At 41.4% G+C, this 26895-nt stretch overlaps 1 protein-coding gene across 2 annotated transcripts in view; it reads right to left on the bottom strand.

Annotated features, from left to right (window-relative positions):
- Nucleotides 1–2720: 2720 nt before the first annotated feature.
- PREX1 (phosphatidylinositol-3,4,5-trisphosphate dependent Rac exchange factor 1) overlaps nt 2721–26895 on the bottom strand; it is a 149071-nt gene continuing 124896 nt past the window's right edge. The window contains exons 22-40 of one of the 2 annotated variants that reach the window (XM_062008779.1): nt 26663–26850; nt 25715–25876; nt 24956–25166; nt 23521–23782; nt 22301–22507; nt 20395–20483; nt 19935–20017; nt 19228–19318; nt 17387–17515; nt 16660–16701; nt 14686–14903; nt 13574–13673; nt 13099–13242; nt 12343–12457; nt 11853–11919; nt 10930–11117; nt 10326–10428; nt 9726–9793; nt 2721–7601 (exon numbers count right to left, since the gene is read on the bottom strand). In XM_062008779.1, the coding sequence (XP_061864763.1) occupies nt 7559–7601; nt 9726–9793; nt 10326–10428; nt 10930–11117; nt 11853–11919; nt 12343–12457; nt 13099–13242; nt 13574–13673; nt 14686–14903; nt 16660–16701; nt 17387–17515; nt 19228–19318; nt 19935–20017; nt 20395–20483; nt 22301–22507; nt 23521–23782; nt 24956–25166; nt 25715–25876; nt 26663–26850 (2510 nt within the window). In that variant the 3' untranslated portion in view covers nt 2721–7558. The remainder of the gene's footprint in view (nt 7602–9725; nt 9794–10325; nt 10429–10929; nt 11118–11852; nt 11920–12342; nt 12458–13098; nt 13243–13573; nt 13674–14685; nt 14904–16659; nt 16702–17386; nt 17516–19227; nt 19319–19934; nt 20018–20394; nt 20484–22300; nt 22508–23520; nt 23783–24955; nt 25167–25714; nt 25877–26662; nt 26851–26895) is intronic. The other variant, XM_062008780.1, reaches the window with a different exon arrangement.

Below are 26895 nucleotides of genomic sequence, written 5' to 3'. Positions count from 1 at the left end.
CCTTTTCCTATGTGAATGTGATGACCTGAAATGGTGTGGCGTGTGCAGATACTTTAGTGAAGCTCTGTAGCCACCAGTGGATGTAGACACATGAGTGACTGTTATTGGCTGCTGCATGGGAGAAAATCGTGATGTATTTGTGAAAGTGGCAGCAGACAGAACAACCCAGCTGAGACAGACAGACATTTATTTAAGGGAAGCTCTCTGTAAGATGGAGACAAGGAATCCCTGCAGAGCACCTGAAACGAGCACAGGACAAACAACCTTTAAAAACCCTTTGAAACTGGAAATAACACTGCAGCTGAATGCTGTATGTCAGATGTAGCCAAAAACTGCCCAGCATAATGCAGAGCCCAGGTGGAGACCAGACAGAGGACAAGCACTGTGTCTTCCTCCCCAGACTTACCCTGCACGGGGCAGGTTTGGAGGCGGGTGGGCTCAGGGGGTGCTGGGGCTGCAGCTGATGCAGCAGCTGCTGAGCTGGGAGCAGACAGCGAGCACAGCACGCAGTGTCAGCAGGGCTTCAGCACTGCCCCTTGGCACTTAGCGGGCCCCTGGGTGAGCCACTGTTCCCAGTGGCTGTACAAGGAAAAAGAGTTGTCAGAGGCCTTCTAAAAATAGTTTCTGTTGCTGTTGTACAGCCCCTGTGTTGAAAGGCAGCAGGATTTTGCTTCACACCACTTCAGGGCAAGCCATGGCTGGGGTTAGTACTGATGTCCTAGTGGGAGTCCTCATTTTGAAGACTCCCTGGTGCTATTTGTTCTTTGCTCAAGGCAGCTTATGAGGCCAGGCTATTGAACATGCTGTTAAGACTCTGAGGCAGAGAACTGGCACAGTCACAATCCCTACCTCTCACCTCTCCTGAACAGTAAAGTGAAACAATCCACAGCCATCTCAGTTGCTTTCCAGTAAGCAAGGGGTTAATTCTTCTAGTGACCAGCTGATTGCCCAGCTGATAATCATCAAAGGAGAAAGCAGGCTGGAGAGAAAGCCAGTCAAATTCACCAGGGAAAAGGACAGGAACCTTGTAAAAACTGATGCTGGTGAAGTAAGTGGGGAATGTTGGGCTCTTGGTGGGTTGAGAAACATTGGGTGGGGATCTTAATGCACTCTGTAAGACTGCTCTGGTGTCCCTTTTTGCCTTACCCTCACAAGGAGAGCTTACTAGTTGAGGTCTCCTTCTTAACTTAATTGCTTATGCCTATTTTCCTTATTTTTCTGATTTCCCTCTTCCTCCTCTTCTGAAGCAGCCTCTGAAACAGATTAGTATCTCCAAAAACTTGAGGTGTGATCACACAGCTCTCCATAACTTAGTGAGAAGGGGAAGACATGCCCCAGCTGGCCTCATTCTCTGATTTCTGTCATAAAATACTGCTTGGAGCCTGGTACTGCTTCATGATGGCTTTGTTTCTCTCTGTTTTCTGTCCCACGGTTCTGTACTCTGAACCAGGTCTCTTGTTCAGGAGTTGCTGAACCAGTAGCACTTCTTTTAAGTTTCTTGCAAATGAAGTGGAAATGAAACCACTGTTTAAAACCAATGTTTAAAAACTAGAGGCTTGTCCTTGCCTTATACATTCAGGCTACTAGACTTCAAGGACTTTAGGAATTTGACAGGGTGATCTTGGCTGAGAACCCAAGCCTGACCCATCTCAACATGCACTAATGGGAAAAGACAGAAGTTCATTTTTCACCACGCAGGAGACCACAAACAAAACTGTTCTTGAATCTCTCCTTTGACATGTTTCTCTCTGTTGCTATTAAGAGAAGGAAGCCCAAGTCATAGTATCTTGATCAGAGGCACAGATGAAGGAATTTAACTCCTGTGTTATTCTCTTCTTTCCTGGAAACCTACTGAAGCCTCTCAGGTGTGCAGATTTCGTCTCTTCAGTTGATTCTTTCAGTGAATGGAAAGGTTCCCCAAATGCAGACAGGAAAACAAAGAGTTCCCAGTTTAGAGGTAGCTGAGAGCACTGACAAGCTGAGTGGTTTCATCAAAGGCAAGAGGCATTTCTGAGTAGAGCAAGGTGATTAGGGAAGTCTGCCAGAGCTGCTTCATTCTAACTGCTGGGTTTCTGTGCATTAGACACAACACATACACCCTGGAAATAATACATGTAGCCAATTTTCTATTCTGAATAAGTGTCAGAACATAAAAACCCCTTTAACAGGAAAACTTCAGACCTGTCTCAGTTTCAGAGTCAAGAATACTTTTAGATGCACAGCTGGGGGAATCCAAGGCAGCAATGCATTTTCCTGGCTCAAGTTTTTGTCTGTCTTTTTGCAGAGGAGGTGAAAAGGGATTTAGTAGTTAAGTTCATGCCCTATAATGACAGAATGCAGTTTGCACACAGCAGCAAAGAGCTCTTCTAATTGTCCCTTGTCCCACTCAACAGAAAAGGACTTGACCATCAAATGCATTTTACTTTTTCACTTTCTCAGCCTTCTTGAAGTTCAAAAGGTTCTGCTTAAAGCAGTAGCTCAAGTGTTTTTAATTACCCAACAGAAATGTCCCCTGTTCAGGTATCTTCCAACCTTCCAAACCCAAGAGAAGTGCTCTGGATCTTGTCTGACAGAAGACCCATCATTCTGACCATTGGGACAGTGTTGGCTGAATAGCTTGATTCCAGCCCTGACAGCACACAGGGTACCAAACACACAAGGAGCATTAATGCCAAAATGACAACATGCATTAGACAATACAACACAAAAAGTTGAACAAATTATATTAAGACTTTTATCTTAATGCAGGGTACATGTGTTCAGTTAAAAATACAGACACATGAGGAAAAATATAACACTATTAGTACACTAGAAACCCTCAAACTTAACTGGAAAAACCCTGTCAAATATTCTGTACATTCTTTTTCTTTTTACAAAACATTTGAAAATGCCAATCCCACCAACTGATATAAAAATATCATCTCTGGAACATTTCCCTAAAAGTTCTGTTTCATGCAAAAACATTCTATACAGCTTGTGTCCTTTCAGAATTGCCCCCTGCCCAGAGGAGGTAACTGATCTCAGGTGCAAACCCAGCTGTAAATGCAGCAATGCTACAGCAACCTTACTTGAGCTCCTGCAGCTGATCCTCAATTAAGTGTTAAAAGCCTCTTAAATTTGGTCTAACCTATAGTCATGCTGTGGCCATTCCTACCCTCTGTAAAAAGGGCAAAAGTAAAGGCCTTTCCAAAGCTCTCTGTCCATTTCAATAAGTTAGTTGTTCTGTGGTGTACTAGTGCAGCGATTTTCATCTTGTGGTCTTAGCTCGTCTAGAAACATCTGTGAAAGGTTAACTACAAAAAGCAAACCTATTGCTCTGAGAGAACCAGCTTGCTCCTGAATGCAGCAGTGAAGCCACTGGAGGTGTCAGAACCCAAAGGTGTAACCCACTCAACTGCTTGGAGTCCAGGTACCAACAGATCCTTCCTCTGGCACAGTGACTGCAAGAGCACATCAGAGCCTGATTCTCAGGGTACACACACTGACAGTTAGAAGGACCTTTATATAAACATTATTATCCTTATGCCAAACTGCTTGATAAAAGAATGATCAATTCTTGTAGAAACTAAAGGATGCTACTCTGAAATTCCAACTGAACATCCTCTTGCCAAGACCATATCTTAAAAATGGGATTCACCTAACGTTCCCTTCTGTCCTCAATTCTGATATTCTTCAAGCAGGAACTGCTGAAGAGAAGGGAGTCAAAGAAACTTCACACATAAATACAAGTTTCTCATCTTTCCCTAATGAAATGAAATATGTTAAATTAGGTTCCTTGATGGCATCAATGCATAGTACTTCTGAATCCTGGAATGGGGCAGATCAAATATATACTCAGTCATCTTTCAGATGCTCTCAATATAGTTATGGGAATTAAAAGCAGAGGTTTTTAATATGTTTCCTGGTGATGTTTATCTTTTTCCCCACCTTTTTTTCCACTCAGCCAAAGCAGTGACTGTTCAGACTGTCTCGTGTCACAGCCAAACAGCTTCTGCAGCCACATGGGGCTGGACTGGGAACGGCCCCACTCAGAGGCTCTCCAGCCACTCTGGCCACCACTGCTTCACCTTTTAAAAGCCTCTTTGTGAATGGTATTATTTTTTGGTCACAGTATCATTGGGAAAAAAGTCCATTTCCAGGGTCCAGAACAACTAATTTTCAGCCCATATTTATCCCTGGATGCTCATAGTCCTTTTTCTCCTGCTGGTTATATTTAGATTGAACTGTCTTTACCTTTTTCATTATTATCTTGTTAGAAAGACATCAGCTATACTTGTGTTTTAGGCTAAATAAGTCAAGTTCTTCTGGTCTTCTCTTACAGAACTGTATCCACTTTACTGATACCACTTTAGTATCTTCCCTTAACATGCAGCTGCTGTAATTTTACTTAATTATTTGGCCACTGCACAATGGCCTGAATGCTTCTCCATCCCAACTGGAAATTTGTCTCCTAACAGCCAGATCCTTTGAGTCTATCAAATTGCATCAGAGCCATTTTGTAACAAACTTTATAACCAAAGTCTTTTTATTATCAATTAACAAGGAATATAGCAAATTACTTCACTTAATCTTCAGGTGTATGAGCTAATATTTGTGCTGTAAAATTTTATCCCATTCCTTTCCTCCCCTTCAGCATTCTTCCAGGGTTTTTTTGTGTGTGTAACCAGATCCTTCTCCAGATTAGTGCCTCTCAATTTAACATCGACCCCAGCCTCCTCCTATCTGTGCTTCAGTGATTGATGAAAACTCTAAGCAAATTCAGTTACAAGACCAATACATAAGAAATCCCACTTGCCTTCGCCACCCAACCCCCACTTTCTTTTTAATGTAGCCTTCTTTCCTTTAGCCAGCTCCTTCCACACCTCATCAGCATGCTGCTGGTTTCCCTTTTCTCCATCTTGACTGTTTTCCATGTTTTCCACACTTCCATGGTATCTCTCAGATGCTTCAGATCTATGAAGTCTGCACTTGCTCAGGGTTGCAGGTCTGATTCTCACTTTGCTTTTAGCCATGGAAATTCTGCAGACCTAATCTACTCTCTCCTTGCAGGTTGGCTTGTACATTGCCCTCTTATTTTCCACTTAAACCTGCTTTTTTTTACCCAGCACTGGATTCAAATTCTCCAATTTTACAGCATCAAAAGAATTTCTCTTTTCTACTTTAATAGCAAGTCTCCAGAGAAACCACATCAGTAGCTGACACTGCACAAGAGGGAAGAGTTTTTAGCTCTATACTGCCAGTTTGAGCTGCCATCAAAAGCAACTTTTCCCTTAGAGTTTAAGCTTCTGACTCCTCATTGCTCCATAAAAATATCAGAACTTAACCTGTTCAATAGAATTTAAGAGAGCAAAGGAACTAAAGGCTATAACAGAAAAATAAGATCATACTTTCTTTCCTTATAATGTAAACCAACTTTTAATAATAAAAACTTCTATCACATTTTCAATGAGAATAGCATATACATTTGGATGTAAAACAGTGCACAGTGTCAATGCCCTTCAATACCCTTCCATGACTCTCTGCTGGTTACAGAGACTGCCTGAGCGTGGGCCAGGATCCTCCCTGGGCTGTGGGAACTGCTGCAGCTCCCTGAGCAGAGCTGATGCAGACAAAGGGAGGATTGGGCCTGCGTGCTCCTTTGATTTTGGGGTGTTCCTACAGTTGTTATTATACTAAGTACATTTTAAGTTGAGGATTTAGTAAAGAAATATCCATCTCTTCTTCAAACAGCACAGGGCAAGAATAACTCTTCCCCAATTAACCCAAAAGCACATTGGAATAATGATCTGTACATCTGCTTGGTAACAAACCCCTGTGGCCACAGCTGGCCAGGGATGGGTTGTCCTACTTGCCTGTAAGAGGTTGCTGTAGGTCAGAGGAAACAGGTAAAAGTAAGAGAAGAACCAAAATGCATTCCAAATTACTTCAGTCTGTGAGTGAAGACAAAAAAAACCCCTAAAAAGAAACAAGGTTCAGAACAACCTGTGCCCCCAAACTCTCTCAGCCATGTTGTGTGGAAGTTACCAGGAAAAAAAAGCAAGAGACCTTCATATCCAAATGGGAAAAGTCTAATTTCAGTTTGAGTGGGGTGGATGTTAATAGAACAAAATGAAACCAGCTGAAAACCAAACAGCATCACAAGTAACAACCCCAAACCTTTATTTTCTAGAATATCCATCACTGCAAAGCGCTCCTGGGTCCCCTAAGCAGGAACTGCTCTAAATGAGGCTGTGGAGAAGCCAAGGAAAGGGCAGTTTCTGCATACCCTCCTCCTGCCGCCTGCCAGAGCAGAAAGGCGTTTGGGATGGGTGGTTGTGTTAAGGCACTCGCTCTAGAAGATGACGATTTCGGTCCTGAGACTGCTGACATGTTTCAATCAGTTTCAGCCAGTAACTTGGATAACATTACTGTGCTTAGGATAATACTGACAGGATGCAGAACAATTTTTCAAACAAGAAAAAATAAAGTACATTATATACATGATTCCTTTTATCCTTTTAACTTAAGAGCATCCCTAATACATCTTAATAACTGTATTAAAGACTACTTAAATATTGAAAGGTTTTAAATAATGTAGATTTCTTTTTTTCAGTAAACTGGGAGCAGCTGTGTAACTGCCAGCATCTTGGTCCCATTTTAAACAATATAATTTTTATTTAAATCTTGTATATATAATAACATGATCGAAAACACATATTCCACTCCACATAAATAAGTATAGTTCTTCTGACCTGTTTTAAAAACTACATCTGTTCAAATAATCAGATTATAAGACTGTATTTTTTTCCTTTGTAAAGTTTCCTTTCAAATCCTTCACTCCCAATCTCTCCTCTTAAATAGGTCTGTATTTCTAGAGTGCATAATAGGGCATTAGTAAAAAGAGTTAATCAAAAACCTGAAAGCTACAGTAAGTAAAATGAAGTGATGTTAGGAAGTACTATGGAATGTATAGTCTGCAGCATAGAGAGATTGATTCTCACTGGGCTGAAGTGGAAAATTGCTCCAGAAGAAATTCGTTCTGTCCATATTTGAATAAACCATAGATTGTGCTATTTGTTGTTGGAAAGTGCAGGCCAGTTCATGAAAAAGTGGTGTTTGTGAAGCTGCTGCTCAGGGACACTGACCAGAACTATGCTGGCAATGGAATGGATGCCAGTCGTGGTACAAGGAGAGGGGCATCGTTCTGGATTCTCTTCACCAAACCAAATCTTGAAGTCCACAACTTCCAGGTGGCTGCACAAACAAGTCACCAGCAACACCACCTGTTCTTGAAGTACAACTGTCACTGTTCCAGGCTGTAACATCCACCTTAGCTCCGTGGTGCTTGGTTCAAGAATTCCTTCAGGAAGTCAAAGCAATACAAGAATCCTGCACATGCTGCAGGAGTTGGAAGGCAGATTCCCAGTGCCTGGGTCCAGCAGGTTCAGCCCCATGGAAACCAGAGCAGTACCTTGTCCTTCCTGCCTCAGCACCATCAGTGGTTAGTGCGGGTCCTCACACGGGGCTGCTCGTCCTTGGATGCTTTAATGACGTTGCAGTGGAGCTGCCTCTCTCACTTTTATAAATCTCCATCTGTAGGTGGCTGGCACAACCTATAGAGTCTGTCAGGCAGACAAAGAGTGTGGTATTATGACAGGGATGATCACAAAGATATTGCCATAGTGTATGACAGTCAGCTCCTCCTTTATCACTCCTGCAAGCTTGAGAGGAAACCTAACACCCAGAACAACACTACATCTAACTTTAATAATTGCAACCTCAGAAGTGCCAGTAGTGGTTTACTAACAAAGTATTTACAGTTAATGTTTAAATTAAATTTGAGACTCCATTTAAACTTTGGCCCAATTTGGGTCTTCAACAGCCTCTTCTCTCTTTTTCTATTTCTTTGTTTTAAACCCAGTTCAGCGTTTTTCCTGAACAAAGGAGTTCACCCCTCATACAGACAGACACCAAACTGCTGGAAGAATGCATTTCCTCATTGACATGGCTGAACAAACTTGAAAATCAGTAATCCTGTTTTCAGAGCAATTCTCTGAATCACAAGATTAGCAAGTTGAGGCCAGTGGTTACCCCTCTGTGCATCTCCACTCTCATCCTACACAACTGCTTGTGGTAGCTTTGTCCTGCCTTTTTCTAACTTATATTTGAACAAACTCAAGTCTTTTATAACTTCTCATTCAAGACTGCTACTACAGAGTTTGGCAACCTCAATGCTGGGAAATAGAATCTTGAGAGTTAACATTAATTTACCAGATCTGCTTTTAACTTTGCTCAGTTTTATTTCACATTATGATGATAGAATCCAGTGGGAACACACGTATCTGAGCTTTATTGCCCCAAAATGATCCAAGTAAATAGTCCTGGAATTTGTCATTGTGATATAGAGTGGATATGAAAGAAGAGAAATGTCTTATCTTAGGATTTGTTGGTAAAGCTGGTTTTTTTTCAAGATGGCATGCTGTTATGGTCATAAAAATGAAACCAAATTAATGTACAGCCATTAATAAAGCAAAATAAGCACGCTGCTGAAACGCTGATGTACGACACTGGGGACGTGCTGCAGGAGCCCAACTGGCTATTATTTTATTCCTTTTTGAAATAGCAATTGCAATCTGACAGAAGGATAAGGTTCTAAATGCAAAATATTGTTCTTTTTAAGGTCTGAGAAAATAAGCCAAGGCCAGACTGTTACAGTAAGCATCCTCACAGACTCTGAAGTTTAAAATCATTTCCTAGAAACATTTTGAGGAGCAAATAAGAAAAAGAAAACAGATGAGGCTTGTTCAGGCTAACTCAGAAGTCTTAAGGGGTAAGTAATACACTCATTAAAAAGCAAGCTTTAAGCAAATCTTTGTGACACTAGGCTAAAGCTGTTTGGGGGACTCCAGTGCTAGCTCTGTCTGAAGGGATGGCAGACTTCACTGGATCTTTTCCCATGCTGATTTCTGCATGCCAGAACTGGGTTGCCCTCAGTAAATGCTGCCATTAATGAGGGAAGAATCAGAGTTCCTCTGATAGTTGTGCAGAGGGATTCAGTATACATTGTCATCTAAATCATGATTTCTTATCATCATTGAGGGAAAGTGCTGTGGTACAGTTTATTAAAGAATACTCTCTTCTCTCTGATCTATGAAATTGGAGGAAATTGGCCAGAAAGAGACACTTTCCTTAAAAATAAAAGGTATTCATATCCTGTGGAGAGAGATGAATATCTCTTAGATGTACAAACAGACAGTGTTTTTCAATGTTGTCTTCTAGACCAAAGCATATATAACCCTGGGCAACCGATCCTCCTTAGGTCTGATCCTCCTCTGTGGTCATTCTGTCTTGAAGTGCTTGTTCTTAAACCTGTCCTTCCACAACTAAACAATCAAACTCTTCCAAGCACACAATACTGTTAGCCTATGAATTAGCTTTGTACATCTGCAGTCAGACTTGCCATTTGGGATTTTCTAAGCATTCCACAGACAGCTGTCAGTCACTATCTTTGCCAACTCACAGCAACAGGCCAAAAAAGACCCTTCTCTCTGATAGGTTATTGTAAGCAGCACAACTGATTAATCTACAGTGCACTTAGTTCAGTAGAGTGAGAAAGGAGAACAGCAATTTTGTCTTTTTCCCAACACTGTTGCTAAGTAGATCTTTGGTTGTAACAGGAACTCCACAACAGTTACAGAAACATAAAACCAGCACTCAGAGAAAATGCATAACACATAACAACCTACCGAGGTGCACACTGTGGCATTTGGTCCATCACTTTCAGATTCTTGGCAGAGATTTCAACCCTTGGTCCCTGAGGAAACAGAGAATTTATGGTACTGACAGTATTGATAAAGCATCTGATCCTTAGGGGAAAATATTATAATGGGAGTATGGTTTCTATTTGAGAATCCATTAACTACTTTTAGAAGATTTGGAATCCATTGGGTGGATACATTAGTCATCTGTGTTTACTTAAAAGATGGAACGAGTCCCAAAGCACTTTACCAGCACTGCTGTCTGGCACTAGGGAATTTCTACTATTTAACACTGTGATGGAGACTTGGGTTTTTTATATACAGAAATTGTCTTAAATATACTGAATGGTTTCTACTTTCTACAACCCAAGGCAACACATTCTAAATAATGTACACAATGGCAATTACTTTAATGGCTGTACAGGCAGCAGCTAATTTGTTCCTCTCACATACATGTGCAGCCATTCAGACATGGACAGAAGTGTGGCTCTGGAGATCTGTGGTGCACAACAATAAACTGGTGTTTGCACAGTGATGTTACTGGACTGAAAACAGTGGCAGGCAGCAGACAGACACCCAAATACTCACTTGCTTTCGCATGATGTCTGTAGCTTGCATGATGCACTTGGGCAGCAGCCCGTGGCTGCGGGCCAGGATGGCTGCCTGCTCCAGCGACACGCTCAGCGTGCTCCTGCCGCGGGGGTGAGAGAGGGGAAATCGCAGATCCCAGTTAGAAATGTAGAAACAGGTATGCACAGGATGCTTACCTGCTGAGTCTGACTTCTGTTAGCTAGCATTTGATATCTTTTTTGTCTGTCTTTCCACTTACAAAGCTCTAAGCTGACCTCAGTCCTGAATTTCCAGATTCTAAAGCTATTTTTGAGCAACTTCCTGCATTTTGAGGGTGTGACCAAAGGGAACCTTGACTGAAAGTTAAATGCCATGAGATCACTCAGTTGCACTGACTGATGCAGTGAAACAAAAACATTTCTGTGGCAATATTAACAATTTTTAAAAGTATGAAGTCATAACCTAGCCTAAAATAAAGATGGAAGTAGACTTAGGTCCTTTTTATATTCCCTTATGATCTACCTTTCTATTGCTTTGAACAGAATCAAATATATTGCTTAAATCTCTAGAAAAGACAAAAGTTCTCATCACACCAGTAATACAACAGCTTCTTACACCTTACCTCTGCATCCCAGTGCCACACATAGTGATCTGACAGGCTCCAAGTCGGTAACAGAGCTCAGAGGATATAGGTAGCAGGCCAGCTCCTGATGTGTGGCTGACAGAATATCCTGACTGGGTTGGTTTAGTATTAATGAAAGACTTCATCAGCCTGCAAAGCTCATCCATTGCATTAATGGGGCGAATAAGCTAAACAAAGCAATAAAAGAATGCATCAATGGCAAACTTATGCCTTTGGGTAGAGAGACATGTACAATTCTTTATCCTATGCCTAAGCACAATAATCTACACAAGAGTAACTGCCACACAGTAACAACTATTCAGAATATATATGAACTTTGGAAGTGGAAAAATACAAACAATAACTTAGGCTTGGGGCAATTTTTTTGCATTTAGCACAAATAGCATGGATTGTTCACAATGTATATTGCAATTGCAAAGATGGACTGAATTTGTCTTCCCTGTAGTAGTATGTAATGTCTTACACACACATTCAGATGCCCAGTTGGATAGATTGCCTTTACATGAGATGCTGGCAAGTAGTATTTTCCTGGTGTTTCTCTGTAACTGTGAAGGAAGCACAACTTGCAAATTGAACGTTTGTTCATTGTTATGCATCCATGGGACAGGAAGACTCATTTCTCTAAAATCACAGGCAGACAGGGTGATGTGGACACATATTAGTGCCCAAGTTAAGGGCTTTGTGCCTATCCCAGTTCTGCACATTTTCTCCCAAACAAAAGAACTGTAGCCAAGCTTCAGAGAAATTCAGATCACTTCCTTAGGGCAGAGAACGCTTTTAAACATCCCAAACGTTGTTTGGACATGACTGTCATATGGATATCCCAGGACTGGCATTTTAGAGATGTAAAAATAATCTTTCTATGAGAGAATTTACTGTAGAAACAAACACAGTAACAATACCTGGTCAATCTTCACTGCAGTAGTATTGGAATCAGTGGGCAAGTTTGATCTCTCTAGGTAAAATGTCCTGCAAAAAGGCCAGCAAGGACTCCATTAGCTGGTGTGTCTCATTTCAAGCACATACATGTATATTGTCTTGTATAAACCATCTGAGAAGGCTATGCCAAAAATCTTGTCCATCAGGATCTGCTTTCTTAGTGAACCATTTTGATTGCAGTAATTTTCAGAGTCTGTACTAAAATATTCCAAATCCCTTTTTTCTGCAATTTTAGCTTTGCACAAAAATCTGAGATCCAATTAGATGGGAACTGAATCCTGTACAGTGAACTACTTCAGGATGAGGTTAAAAACTATCAAGTTTCCCCACACAAAAATCATATTTGTACAAGAAACCTACAGGAACAAAATCTCTTTTCCATTACTTTTTAAGGTCCTTAGCAAGGAGTGCTCTTTCTAATGCCTTTTAAAGCAAAGGAGAAGCATGAAATACCTGAGTTTACGGTAGTATTGCTGCACTTTTTCAAGTGAAACGCTATTAATTTGCTGTGGCAGTTCTTCCAGAAGTGAGCCAACTGGTTGTGATTGCCCTTCTGTACTCTCCAGAGCTGAAGAAGGAAACATTTTATTAAATCTACGTTAGTCATTTTCTTTTTATTAATTTATTTCTCTCTGTTCCCGCTGCTCAGCAAATGACTGTTGGATCAGGTCAAGGCTGGTTCTATTCCTGCATAAATCTAATGCATTCCTTAGGATGGAAATACAGTGGTGATATCATAAGGGTGAGCTTCACAGACACTGTTCTATCTAACAGCAGTTACTCTTCATTAATATCCCCTGGAAGGAAATTTCCTGTCTTGTATTTTAGTGTGAACATTTGCTTATCAAGTCAATTTCCAGCCCAGATGATTCTGTCATGGTGCATGCTTTTAAAAAGACTCCTGTCTGGCCTGGGAACATCTCCTGATACCATACCACATCAGATTGTCCATGCAGTTTGATCTAATGTCTCCATGGCCTTTGCAGGAAGACATAAAAAAGCCCTGAACAGGCATATCTTGTTCTCATGACTGTGTCTCACTCTAGAGTCTAGCACTCCCCAGGTCTTCCTAGAACAGAAACATCTGCTTCTCAAATACCTCTGTAGTCCTCAGCTGCACTAGATTATGAGTTTCAGTCATTCTTTATTTTGAAATCTTTCAGCACCATCAGTGAGCTTATTTTTCTCAAGAAAGGTTTTTATAGACACCTTTTGTAAAGAGCACCGTGTGTAGTTTCAAGCTTCCCCCATTCTGAAACCGAGATGGCAGTTTGGAGAAGTAGTAGCTGTCAAGATAAAAGATAACCTTCAAGGCCTGACGACTTCCTTCGATGTGGTAGAAGACATGAGTATCTGGAGAAACAAAGATAAAACACTCGCTGCTTTACCAGAGCAGGAGAAATGTGAAACCATTGCTATCTGAGTTTGTTAGATTACCTAAGGACATTTGTCATCTCCACCATTAGATGAAGAAGAGACAGAAAGGAGAGCCTTTACTGAGAGAATGCAGGCTCTGAAATATTACACCTAAAACAACCCACAGTTAGCCTGGCCTGGCATGGGGTTTGGTGCTAATGCCATAAACATGGTTAATAACTAAAATCCCATCTTGTTTCATGGCATCTCATAGTCAGTCAGCTCGGAGAGAGATCCAGCAGGGTGGGACACTGGGCACAGAACTCACTTGCTACAAGACTTTCATCTAGTTGCTTGAAATAGAAGGCAACTTTGTCCAGTTCAATCAGAGTGACATGGATGTCTTCCAGCATGGTACGCTCCTCCTTCTGGAGAGCAAAGAAACAGACATCAGTAGGTTATACGTTGCCAGAAAGGCAGCAGTGGCAGGAAGGTATGGTCATTATGGGCATGCTTCGGCTCAGGAGACCTAGAGCAGGTTGTGAAGCCTTCCATTAACTTCATTCCAGACAGGCACTTACTAATGCCTCCTTAGCTTTGTGATACAAGTTTAGCCTCTCTTTCCTTAGATGTCACTTGATGTGATTCACATCAGTAGAAACATTTAAGGACTAAGTTTGAAGGGATCTCTTTCTCCAAAATTTACTCTGTACCTACGAATATGAAGAACAGTGTATCAGTTGCTGAGAAAGAAATGTCCACGTGGGCTATGCAATGTAAAGAAATAGCAGTTACACATGCATATAGTTTGGATTGCATTTAAAAAACCCAAACCCACACTAGTGCTAGAGCTACTTGTCTTTTGTATACTTCTTTTTGCTTAACATTTTTAGTTACAGAGCCCATCTATTGTAGCTGTGGCTTAACTGTTCATTAGGTGCAGATGAACTCAGCAAGAGCAGCTCCTCTATACACATGGTGCCTCAAACACCAGCAGCATGCAAGTGAGAGAGACACTGCAGTCCAGTGTAAGAACAAAAGCCTAGACTTGCACTGTGTCCACGCTCTTACATCCAAACTCGGAAGTTTTCCCCTCCTTTTGTTGAGATGTGTGTTCTCACCAGGAGATGGCAGGGCACACACGCCTCACCCGCAGCCGAGTGCGAAACCTAAAGTGCAGCAGCATCATTCTAAACAGAGAGGCAGCCAGATCCCTATAGTGTTCTAGCATGAGAGTGGGTCCAGTATTTGTGAGGAGATTAAAATGACGGGTTATGGAATATTTGGCATGTGATTGTCAGCAATGGGAATCTCCAGGGGGTACTGTAGTGAACAACTAAACATGCTGCTAGAATGACGGGCCCTGCCTGTGCTCTGAGTGGCAGAGAAGTTACAGGCAAGTGTCAGTAGACCCAAGGGTGCCACAATTCTTCATCTTACCACAGTGGGGGAGAGAAGAGACTGGTAGTTCAGTAAAACACCAGTGGCTGCTATCTGTTCCAGCCATTTTCTGCTGGCGTCTCTGCTGCTCTCTTCGTATTCCCCGTTGTTGTTGTATCGATAGTTGAGTGCAGCCAGCAATTGCTCTGAAAAGGTGCAAATAGCAGCCACAAGAGACTGACAGAAGATGGAATCACGTCTCAGCTGTAGCTCAGTATCTGCCAGAGAAGGGGAGAGAAGCACAAAGAAGTCATGAGTACATTTGTCTTTAATCTTACTGCCAAAGAAGCAGTTGTGTGTGTGTGTGCATGACATTTGGCTTCTGCTGTAGCTTAGCAGGCTTACTAGATAACCTCTTCTTGCTGTGACCTGAGTGTATAAAGAAAGACAGCACAGCTGCAGTACATGCAGGTTTGAACATTTTCTAGTCCACTTGACTGTTTATTCTACCTCTGCCATCTGCATGCTCATTCTTCTGACTGGGAAGGGCTGTAACTCCTTAGTGCCATATCTGGACCAATTCCCTTCTTTTTATGTTTACAGAAGCAAGAGAATTCATGAAAGAAGGTCTCTGCCACTACTTCTCTCCTGGGCTATTAGAGATTCATCTTCCCTCATCCATCTGTATTTTGTGAGCTCCCCATATGCTTAATGCATTAACTAGGCCTGCCCATACGGTACCAATTGGTTTATGTTTCCTGGGAGAATTTCCCCTGTGTTAACTTTGCTTCCAGTCTGCCTGCCAGGCAGCCACATGCTGGTCAAATCAGCCTCGTCACACTTAAGGGGATTGCAGGCCAAAGAGGCACATGAATAAGTGAAGAGTTACTTCCCAGGCACCCTGGGCTCCTCCAGCAGACACTGCAGTCAGCAGTCGCTCATTGTGAAGGCGGTGTTCCCCAGAGAAAGAGGCTGAAGACATCACCCAGAGGCTTTGAAGATCTGGATTCTTTTTATAAAGCACTGAACACAATAGACCAACTAACACACTCCAGGCCTTGGGCCATAGTCTCACACACAACCAAAGCTTTTAGTAGTGCCACTAAAGTAGTAGTAGCCACTTCAGGGCAATCTGCTCCTCCATTCTTCCCAAAGGATGTTCAAAGAAATGCTGAAGGAGATGGGGCACAGGTAAAGACTGAGGCAGTTATTATATCTGCCATCAATAAACCTGCCTTTATGGACACCAGGCTGACATCACGGGCTGCTTTGGGCAGACTCTCCACCAGCCCTGGCATCCATACAAATCTCTCCCCTTCTTTCTGCAACTTCAAAATCAAGCCTGGCACAGGGAAATAATGACAACCTATTCCAGTTATTAGCTCATTTTTCAAACAAAAGTGCATCAAATAAGTGACTCAATTACAGAAAGAGCACACGTTCAGGCCTGGGAAAGGCCTGTCCCTTCATCTGCAAGCTCAGTGTTTCGTGCAGGGTATCAGACCATTGATGAGCACAGTGTATTTAGCTGCTGCCTGTACATTTGGGTTCTTAGTCTGCTTCTGGCTATAAGTCCAGCATACACAATCCTAACTTCTAACACATCTGCTCTGTTTGGAAAGATGACAGAGCCCACAGTCTCACAGAAAGTTGTGCAATAGGTCTTAATTTTGCTGCATGTTCTTACCACAGAAGGGAACAGTAAAGGCCATCTGGGGAGGAGGAGTGTACAAAGCAGAAAAATGAAGACAGTAAAAAGAAAAACAGTGCTATTGAAACATCAGCAACCAGCCAGGTAACACAAGCAGCCTACAGTGAACTGAAATAATGCAACTGCAGAACAGATGTCAGGTGCATGGAAAGGTTGCCCTAGATGCAGGGCATGGGAAATATTTCCATAAAATGCCAGGGAAAAACCTAAATACTAAGGGAAAACAGGACACTGATGTATGCACATGCAGGCACATAAAGCTGTTGAGTGTCAGAGACTTCTATATATATGTTGTTGCTTTGCAACAAATTAAACCCCCTTACCTGTGCATTTTAACAAGGCCAAAAGCAGCTGATTTTTCCCATCTAAAACAGGGAAGAAAAAGAATGCTCCAGTCAACATGATACCAAGAGAGATTGGATTGCATTTGGTTAATATCTCCTCATTCCCCACAACCCCTGGGCCTGTGTGGCCATTTCAGATTTCTCTTGTGCTCACTCTCACAGACATGTTATAAACCAAATAGCATAAAACAAATAGTTTTACAGGCTGAAGACTGTTAACTACTATGAATTATTGGAAACAAATTGCACTTGTAGATGAATCCCCAAGGAGGTGATTTCTATCTAGCACCTTGTACTGAACTGCAATCAGATCTGGCTCCTGTTCCAGCTCAACCAGGCCAGGTTGATTTAGTTTAGTATCTGATGGTTTAGGATCTGATTAGCACTCATTTCATTTTGGAACGTATCTCTCCATTTCCTAAAAGGGTTAAAACCAGCACAGGGAAATAGATGAGTCTGATGTCACACTGTCTGAATGGGCTGATGAATTTAAATTAGGGAGAGAAAGTTGTTTGGAACTGCTGCACAGGTGAGACTTTACCATACAGCACTGGGTCTCTGCAAACAAGCTTGTACCTCTTCTCCTCAGAGCCTGGTACAGCCCTAATACAAATGGACATCAGATGCTAAAAGGAACTGCTAGACTTGATCAGATCAAGGTCTTTTCTCCCTGAAGCTGGTAACAAACTCTTCGTCACTCACACACCTTCTACGTGTTTCTGTATGATTTCAACAAGGTTCTTGATGCGCAGAGGAAGGTTCCATGGATCTTCCTGAATGCTGGCTTGGATATTATTGCGGCACCTCACTGTGGTTTCTTCCTTCTGTTTAAATTCTAGTAAAAGTGGAGTTTGTTAGCTATTAAGGAAATGCTAAACAGCTGAGAGTGGCTCATTAGTTATAATGTGTCTACAGATTAAAGCAGAGATACAGTATCAAAAGCAACAACTGTGAGTGGAAAAACGTTCTGAAACAGACCTAAAATGGAAAAATTCAAAGGGTTATTCCCATAACCTCATGATCAGCAGTCTCCTGGAATTGTTTTCAGCATTGTGGCCCTCAAGTGACGTACAGGAAGCTCTGCACTGCTCACTGTACAGAATTCCCTTCTGTTTTGTCTGCCTTTAATAATGTGCCAGCAGCTGTATCAGCTATATCTAGAGATTCTGGCTGTGCAGAATCAGACCAATTTTTAGGTTGCAGCTGTCACATCCCACAATACTGATGAGATATTATGAAACATTCTGCTTCCTTTTACCTGATGGAAGCTAATTACTTAATTATAGAGTAGAAGATTTATTCTCCAAGATCAGCTATGTAGCAAAGCCAAATACCCCACTGTTGGTGATAAAATGCATAAGCAGACAGAGAAACACAGGAAAACTGCCAAATAACCATTTATGAGTAGAGAGGGCACAGCACTCAAGTTGACATCCATCACTGAAAAGTGTCTATGGCAGCTATTAAACAGACATTTTGGTCTGGGATTCCAGCTGAACATAAGCAGAGTTTGTTCCTTAGTGTGACAAATGTGGGATCTTCAGTTAATTTCAGCAGCTAAAGAAAAGACTCTCTCAATGTGATGAATCTAGTTTTAATAAATGAGACTCTGTTTAAGCAAACTAAAATAAAGGAAGTGAACAGAGGGTGTCTGTTATTTCTTCACTTCATTCAAACAGGGCATGGAAACACTAACAGATATTCCACAGAAATGTGTTTGTAGAGATGATTCATGTCACAGAACTTCACGGAATTTAGAGGAAGTAAAAGCAAAAAAAGGCCTCTTCTAGAGTTTGCCACTGCAACTTCAGAGCAGAGCTCATCCAGGTGGGAGCAGAAGTCATGACTAGAGCACCTGAAGTATAGTTAGAATAGCAGGAAACATTTCAGATTTTAAGTGAGAAAGGAAATGCAGCAAATGTTCAGAAAATGAAGCCCTGTGTATTTCAGTGAGAAAAGAAACCACATCCTGGGCCCCAAATCCATTCAGACTAAAGTCTCATCATGCTCTCTGAGGAAAAAGAAAACACAGTATCATTTGTTTGCTCTCTATGGGAATCAGTTTTCAAAATAAGTGTCATGTGAGGATCAGTTTACTCTGGCAACTCTTCTACTTTTCTTCAGATGGATAAGTCATGAAGCAAACTCAGGCAGAACCTTTTGGTGCCTCAGATCTACAGTGGTCAGCCCCTCATCAGCTTATCTGAACGTTCATTTACCTTTTATCTGACTTATCTCTGCCTCATACCTTCTGAGCTACATATTTGTATTCACATCAAAGGACAGATCTGGAGACTTGTGAAAGAGCTCTGAGGATTCAGCAGTGTACAACAGAAAAGTGTTCTGTGTGTTTCAGAAGGAATTCATGTGAAAATGACCTTTTCAGGCTGCAAAATTTCCATGGTCAGACCTGGTACCTGCCACTCAGTGTGGCTGGGTAGACCTGCATGGCTAAGTAACTGTGGCCATATAGTAAATGTGCATTCACAGAAAGCTCTCAAAATCTAGCAAAGCACTCTATGAAATAAAATCAAGCTTTTTCCTTACCTTGCAAACTGTGGTCCATTGGAAAGTGCTTGGTTTCTTCAAAGGCCTTGGTTATTACTGGTCCTTTTAGAAGTGCATTGATTGCATCAACCTACAATTGGAGTTTTTCCACCAGTGTTAGGGAGATTTACAGAAGAAAATCTGAACAGAACTCTTGTGGGGAAAATGCTAAAGCCATTACACTCTAGATAATTTGGAATGATTTCTCATTGACAAATAGCATTAAGGCTTTCTAACCAGGAACTACCCTCGAGAGTCTCACACTAAATGCAGCACAATGATGATCTACATGCTGATGAGATAAAAGATAATACAAAAGAATTCTCTGGTGCTGTACATCTATAAAGACAAATGTTGGCTAAAGTTGTGAAGACTCTCCTGAGGTCTGTAAGTGTGATCCATTTAGCTCATACAACGTATTAGAATTTTGTTCACCTTTTCCTTTTACCATGAAAGTTCTTTTCCCCTTAGTCTGTCTGTGACAAGGCAGGTCAGCCTTGTTTAAATCACAGAAGACAGTCTGCTTAGTGACAAAATTGATTCCTCAAACTGTCCTATAAAATACTTGCTTACACTGTACCTTAAAATCTTGATACATTTGCCTTCCCTCAAGATATGATTTCGTTAAACAATTTGGCAATTCCAATTTCTTGTACTGACACTGATAAAGAGAAAGCAATTGAGTGTAGGAATAACACTTTACATACCTGGTTAAATAGATGTTCCAGACAGCCATGAAGTTTGTCTTGTTTGTCTAAAGGAATTCTCATATCATTAGGAAGCTCATCTCCTAAAAAAGGAAAGAGGAAAAGCTTTTAACTGTCTTACAGATGTAATCTCTGATGACATCACTGATACCACAGCACACTATCACACTGGAGTGGCTGAAAAATGATTGCTGCTTTATCTCAAATTTATAGTCATGACTTTTCACATAAAGCAAATGTCCAATGAAGAAAGATTATCCCTGGCTAATATCTCTTCCACATTCCAAATTCACTGTGATTCATTAGAAAAAAAAGAACAAATCTCTATGTTCTTGTGATTAGTTTTGAAGAAACCACGTTTGCAACTTCAACATGAAGTGCTTATAATCAGCAAAGACTTACCACCTCTACTAAGGTGTCTGGTATGAGAAATATGCACGTACCCTACACACACACTCACCTGATCCCATCTCATCACTGCCCAGGTAAGAGCTGTTGCTCCGTACGCTGGTGTATGACAACACCGAGTCCCGGTTACTGTTACACTCACTAGAAAGAAAAGCAAACGTCACTGAAAAACAGCTGTCCTGACACCCAGGCTCTGATTTATACTGCCAGAGAATCAGGCACCACAGATCCTAAACTGACCACAAAAATAAAGTAAAAGGATCTCTGTTTGTCCCCCTCCAACTGAGCGAGACAGTGGTTGTAACGGCACAAGCCCAAAACAAAGCCTACAAAATTCTCCATATTGTCTTTCCCTCTGTTTTTGTTTTAGACTGAGATCAGAGAATAATAAAAGTGCAGTTGAAAGAACCCTAACGGGGGTTAAACCTGTTATCACAGAAATCACGTTCTCTGAAGAAGACTAATACTTATGGGAACAACTCTGCTGCATGAACCCTTAGGAAATCTGAATTACACCTCCAAATGATCCTGCAGAAAGAAGCATGGGTAATGCAAACAAGATATTTTCTTAACTCTAATTTGCTTTTTTTTGTAACTCCTCACTAGTTTTTAAGATCAAAACCCATCAAAATACATTTTATTCCCCCTTGAGTAACTATTATTTGTAATATATTCTTAATTCTCTGTCTGCTAAAGACAAAACAGAATAATCTTTCTCATCTTACACTTACATGTAAAATTTGGAGCAAGTGATAGACCGACAGAGACTGTTTTTGATGTCACTTTGTTACCCAGAATAGATTCACCTCAGTGATAGAAACCATTTAAACTAAGCAGTGTTCATAAATGGGATTTCTACTAACACTGAAAGAAATCCAGCACATTTCAATAGAAAAGCTTCAGAGCATATTTTCAAATCCTGCACAACAAATAGCTGCCACAGATCTCAACATTGTGAGTGTTAGTTCTGTTCCTTCTCTGACTTTGTATTTGCTGTCCTTGGAGACATTCGACATCGAACTGCACAAGACACTGAGCAACCAACCCTGTTGGACTTGTTCTGAGGGAGAGATTGGAGCATATGGGCATCAGAGACTCCTTCCAATGCAAGCTGTCCTGAGTCTGTCATCTCCCTAACTTGTGCCAGTCCAAAACTAACCACAAGTGAAGAACGAGGCCTGTAGCATGGAAGTTTCAAAGATGCATCACCCAGGTTACTGTAACCCTCTCCCAACTCACAGTAAAATGTCTTTAATCCTTCATACAGCAAAGTCCTATGGCCCTACTGCAAAGGTAAAAACGGCCTGTTAGAGAGATGTAAAACTGAATGGCCAGATGTGACCACAATTTGTTATTCCGTTTCTTCTGTAGCTGAGTTTCCAAATGTTTCCTCCCAAGACAGACAGACTTGGAGTGTGTGCAACTTCCTTTGGTAGCAAATATTCCTACAGAAGCAGCAGACAATCACGTCCCAAAACCAAGATTTTGAGACACCTAAATAAACATTTGCATTTGTGGTTTCAAAAGGCCATTAAAAATAAAAACCTCCACGTCCATTTCTATTTCTCAGTGTCTTAGACTTTTGGGAAAATTGTTTGCAGGACTGAATGGAAACATGCCCTTAAAATAGCAGCTATTACAAGATGAAGCAGTCTGCAAACTCTGCTGAGCTGCTGAAGTTTCCAGCTACATGACACAGAAAGGGAAAGTCACACTAGACCTATTCATCTCATTTTATTCCATTTTCTAGCATCAGTAGTACTTTGGCATTGTTATGAGGGAAGGATTTTTTGCTGTGTATGTCTACATGTAATAAAATACAGCTAGTGAATACTTTAACAAGTGAACATAGAATAACTGATTGACTGGGAAATAACCTGCTTGTTGAATTCATACCTGGATTAGAACTTCAAAACATCACATTAGTAAGGTAAAAGGGGCACAATCTTCAGACTAACCTGTAGGAATCTCTGAAACTCATTGTGTCATGTCCAGAGTCTTCCTGGTCCTCCTCAGAAACTTTGAAACAGACTTTCTTGATTCCACCATGCTCAGCTTTGTCAGGATCACCCTCTTCTGTTCCCAGGGAGGGTGGAGAGGTCTCCTCAGTAGATGGTGGCTCACAGGCACCACCTTCTGTAGGTTCTGTTATGGTGGACAGAAGTCTGCAAAAGTAGAAGACAGAGCTCTCAGGGACCTGTAGGAATTCTCACAATTGAGGTATAATGACTGGAGTGGCTGCAATTCAGCTCAGTAAAACCAAAAGTACCCTTACCAGCATTTTACATAGACTACAGCTGTGTAAAACTGCAGGCTCTGAGAAGGGTTCATTGAAACCCCTGAATCTGTTCACACAAGGTGCTGTGTCCATAGTAACCCAACCTCCATGAAGTACAGTTTAATCAACACGACCATAATGGCCTGAAAAGGCTCTGGTTTTAATTCACCAAAGTCCTCACTTTCTCTGTCCAAGGCACTAAGTTTCTCCTAGCAGAGCCTCAGCTCTATCCACCAGCTAGTGCCCTTTCTTAAGTATGTTTGTGCCAAGGCTCCAACATGCTTTCCAGTTAGTGGAAGTTTTTGTGCATAATGGACTGTTCTTTTTCATTACTGGGATTCCTGGAAGTGTCTGTGAGTGGCTTAGGGCACCTTACGGCCTCTTCCCACACAGACCACCCCTGCAGCCCCTGCTACCAAAATCTTCCCAGTTATACACAAGTGTGCTACTCAAATCCTTCATTCCTACCAGGAGACCCACGATGAGAAAGAGAAAAATAGAAAAAGTCCAAAAGAGGAAAGTACACCACAGGTGTCACAGCAAAAGCTGCCTGAAGCCATAAGTCTTGCTTGGTCTGCCCCATGACAGACAAAATCACAGGGGTAGGGACTATGTCTAGATGCAATTCCAAAGTGGCTGTTGGCACCAAATAAATTCTTACATTGGAACATATAGTAAGGAAAACAGTGACTATGGAACTTAGATAGACTTTTAATAGCAAAGGACAATAATAGGAGGAGGTCTGACAGAACCAGCAATGAGTAGGAACACAAGTGCCTGTGTGGACAGGCAGCTTCAGAGCTTGACAGTTGGGACCAACAGGCACAATGTGTTTTCTGAGGTTAATGCTCATTTTTATCAGAGTTACTCTCTGCAGTGCCTGCAGGATTCTTTACTCACTTATTTATCTGAATGACATATTGCTTCATTTCCTTCACTGCGATGTCAAGTTTGTTAAAAAGGTGTAAGTATGAGTCTTGTATCTCTCGATCTTCCTGTTTCAGCAGAAAACCGAGTCCCCTTTCTTCCTGAATTGTTCCTCCATTCTGCTGGCCAAAGCTACCATCAAGATCTCCATCTTCTGGGGTCAGACATCTCCAGGATGGTGCAGCCATAGTGGTGATGCAATGTTGAGTATATGAGACTGGATTTAAGGTACCTACTAAACATTGAAAGGTCTAGTTAATATGGCTCTCGTGACTTTCCCCACCCCATCAATAATGATAGTTTAGGATAGGTGGAATTTCAACAAGGATAAGCAAAATTTCACAGAATTACTTTATAGAATTAAATATTATGACAAAAACATTGTTTAAAAAAGCACTTTTTTTTCCCTGACATGCCAGCTATTTGTTTTTAATTTAGTGAAATCCAGAAACAGGTTAAGTTACTGAGTAAAGACAGCAACTGTCCACACATATATAGACAACATGGATAGTATCTGAAAGCATTTGTTGAAGTGTTAATGAATTCAGATTTTCAGGAGCTGGTCTGTATCCTGATTCCAGCTTTACAAACATTTACACATACACATATATATTATACAAAGAGGTGGGATTATGTCCTTACAGAAGACAAATAACATTCCTTCTCATTTAAAAATGCTGACAGTTTTGGTGTGGTACTTTGCTAACCACTTTAGCTCACATTAAAAGTACTATGGAGTTTTAATATCTTCAAGTGAGCAGGGCTTCTTTAGAAGCCTCACTCTGAACAGTTAATGCCATTCTTCAGAAGACTGGTTAGTCTACACTTCCCTGTGCCTATGCCTCTTCCAAACATTCCTGCACTCTGACCTTCATAAGACAATGAATCAGAAGTATGTTAGGTGAGATCAGGATGAAGAAATGTTGGAACTCAATCAAGTTGTAGGACAAATGCTATGCAGCAGAAAATAGATCCCCTTCACAGAGCAGACTGTCAGCTCCAATGCAAGGGAATTTATTCAGTAAAGGGAAAACAGCAATACAATCTCATTGACTCATGTCTTTCCCCTGAATGTAGCCTCCCTTCACAGCACTAGCACAGTTACCAGCCCCCATTTCCTTTTAGTCAGTAAGTCACCTCTCTTAAGTGCAAACAGTACTCCAGGACACTTAATTACCATGGAATGACTGTACTGCTTAAGTAGCACATTTGACCTGAAGGCTCTCCATGCTTCAAGGCGTGACTGTTTGACAACACAAGGAGGCTGTCATCTTAGTATAAAATTTTAAGGAGGAAAAAAGCATAACAGTAAGACTGTTTCCTTGGATTTGGCCTCACTGAGCAGTGGGGAAAGACACGACTTTTTTTATGCAGATAAAATCCACAGGATTTGAAAGTGAATTATCACCTTGTTCTGGATCAAGACCAATAATAGAAGGTTTCCGTCCAATGCGAATGCTGAACGACCTCCCTGCTGAGGTAGTGTTTTTGGGGTAAGACACCTCCATGAGGTTGATGTGGCAGTTGGTGGGGCAAAAATCCATGCTGTTGAGGGAATGTGGTTCCATGACAGCTTGTTTGAAGGCTGGGCTCACCTTTGTTTTCAGTTCATCTGCAAACTGGGAGAAACAAAGCAAGGCTGTGCTACTTCACTTGCAAAAAATGATGATGCCGTACAGACAATTCTTTTCTTTTCTTTTCCTGTCTCCTATCCCCCCATATGGGAATAACACATTAAAAAAAGGAAATGCTCATAAACAACAAATGGAAGCAATCAGCTATGCCTTCTAGGACTCTTCAAACAGCTCAGGTGACTGCACAAAAAAGCACCCACAGTTTGTCTGCACTACGACACAACTTATATTCATGCTAAATCAGACACTGATCATTCTGTTGCCTGATTGATTCATTGGTATGGTGGAAATGAACCTGCAGTAATAGGTTATAACATACTACTGTTATAACAGCTGACAAGCTGTAAGGAGTAGTTTACATATAAAGTCATTTTTCCTCAAAAGTTGCACTTTCAATAACTGTTGAGCAGTTTTCATGCCCCTAGGATGCCTACCTCTAGAGCAGTTTGGACTCATTAATAAAGAATACTAAGACCCAGTTATCACAATGAAGTATTGTCCTGAGACTTCACCAGCAACTGGTAGTGTTGTACCTCTTGGTAGTTTGTGAGCCTTCTGCTAATGCTTTCCAGCTTAGTGTCACAGATCTGCCGGAACTCATACTGGGGCATGGTGGCCACAGCACTGCTGAGGGATATGAGTCTCTTGCAATTCTTTACGAAGTGATTGTCCTCTGCAGCAAAGGCCTCTAAAATCTAAACAAAAAGACAGAGTGTCAATGATATGAGACTTGACAGTGAGGGAAAATGCATTTTTCTTTCACCGAGTAGGTGGCAAAGCCCCCCATTGCTGCTATGGTTGAACAAAGCTGCTGACCAAAGCTTCAGACCAAGTTGCTGCTGTTAACTGCCTGAGAACCACTATCATGTCTATTCCCCAGTCATAAAACATTCCTCAAAAATTTTTAGAATAATTGAAGTAGATCAAAATATCCACTGTATCCATCCAAGTTATCTGCTCTGGCAAGCTTCCATGGGACCTAACAATAATGGTACTGAGATGTGACAGAAACATTTACTATTATGTTCATTATGCTCATTATTGTTTGAGATGACTGAAATAGTAAGTGCACTGGTGCTTTCCAATAGCAGCAGTCCCACTTGACTCCCTCAGTGACCCATCCAGCCTGTCAGATGGGAAAAAGCTGCTTGATTTTGTTCCAAGGTAAAGCAAATTCTTGCCTGAGAAGGCAAATCTTGAGTATCAAAAAAAAGTATGTTACCAGACAGATAAAAGCAAAAAATTCCATAGGTGAGGGCTCCCCTCCCTCTACCCCAACAAATGAAATGCTGGAAGTATGTGCTGCTCATACCAACAAGCTATTATACCTCAGTGAAGAAAACGTCTAGCAGGGTTGAGAAGACCACGTTACCTTATCCAAAGAGCAAAGCCAAGTCAAGCCACTAGAGAAATGCCTGTGTTACTGGGTTCCCTGTGATTCCTGTTTAGGTGTGAAGCTGGCCATGTATGTATTCTGGTACCTTTGCAGTGAGATTGAAGCAACCCTTTGGTTCCACAATTTTCTCCAGGACAAAGGATTTGATTCCTGCACTGCTGACATATTCATACACCACCCCATGCTCCAGGTGGGTGTTATCCACAGTCAGGCTAATGAGAGGTGTTTCTTCACCAATGACCAGTGGAGAGCTGATGATCTGTGGCGTCTGGGCTGGAAACAAAACAAGTCATTAGAAATGTCTGGCAGCACACAAGT

The sequence above is a fragment of the Colius striatus genome, chromosome 16 (genome assembly GCF_028858725.1).
Source record: "Colius striatus isolate bColStr4 chromosome 16, bColStr4.1.hap1, whole genome shotgun sequence".
NCBI classification, from domain to species: Eukaryota; Metazoa; Chordata; class Aves; order Coliiformes; family Coliidae; genus Colius; species Colius striatus.
The sequence above is the reverse complement of the archived record's forward strand: the minus strand, read 5'-3'. Positions and strand labels throughout refer to the sequence as shown.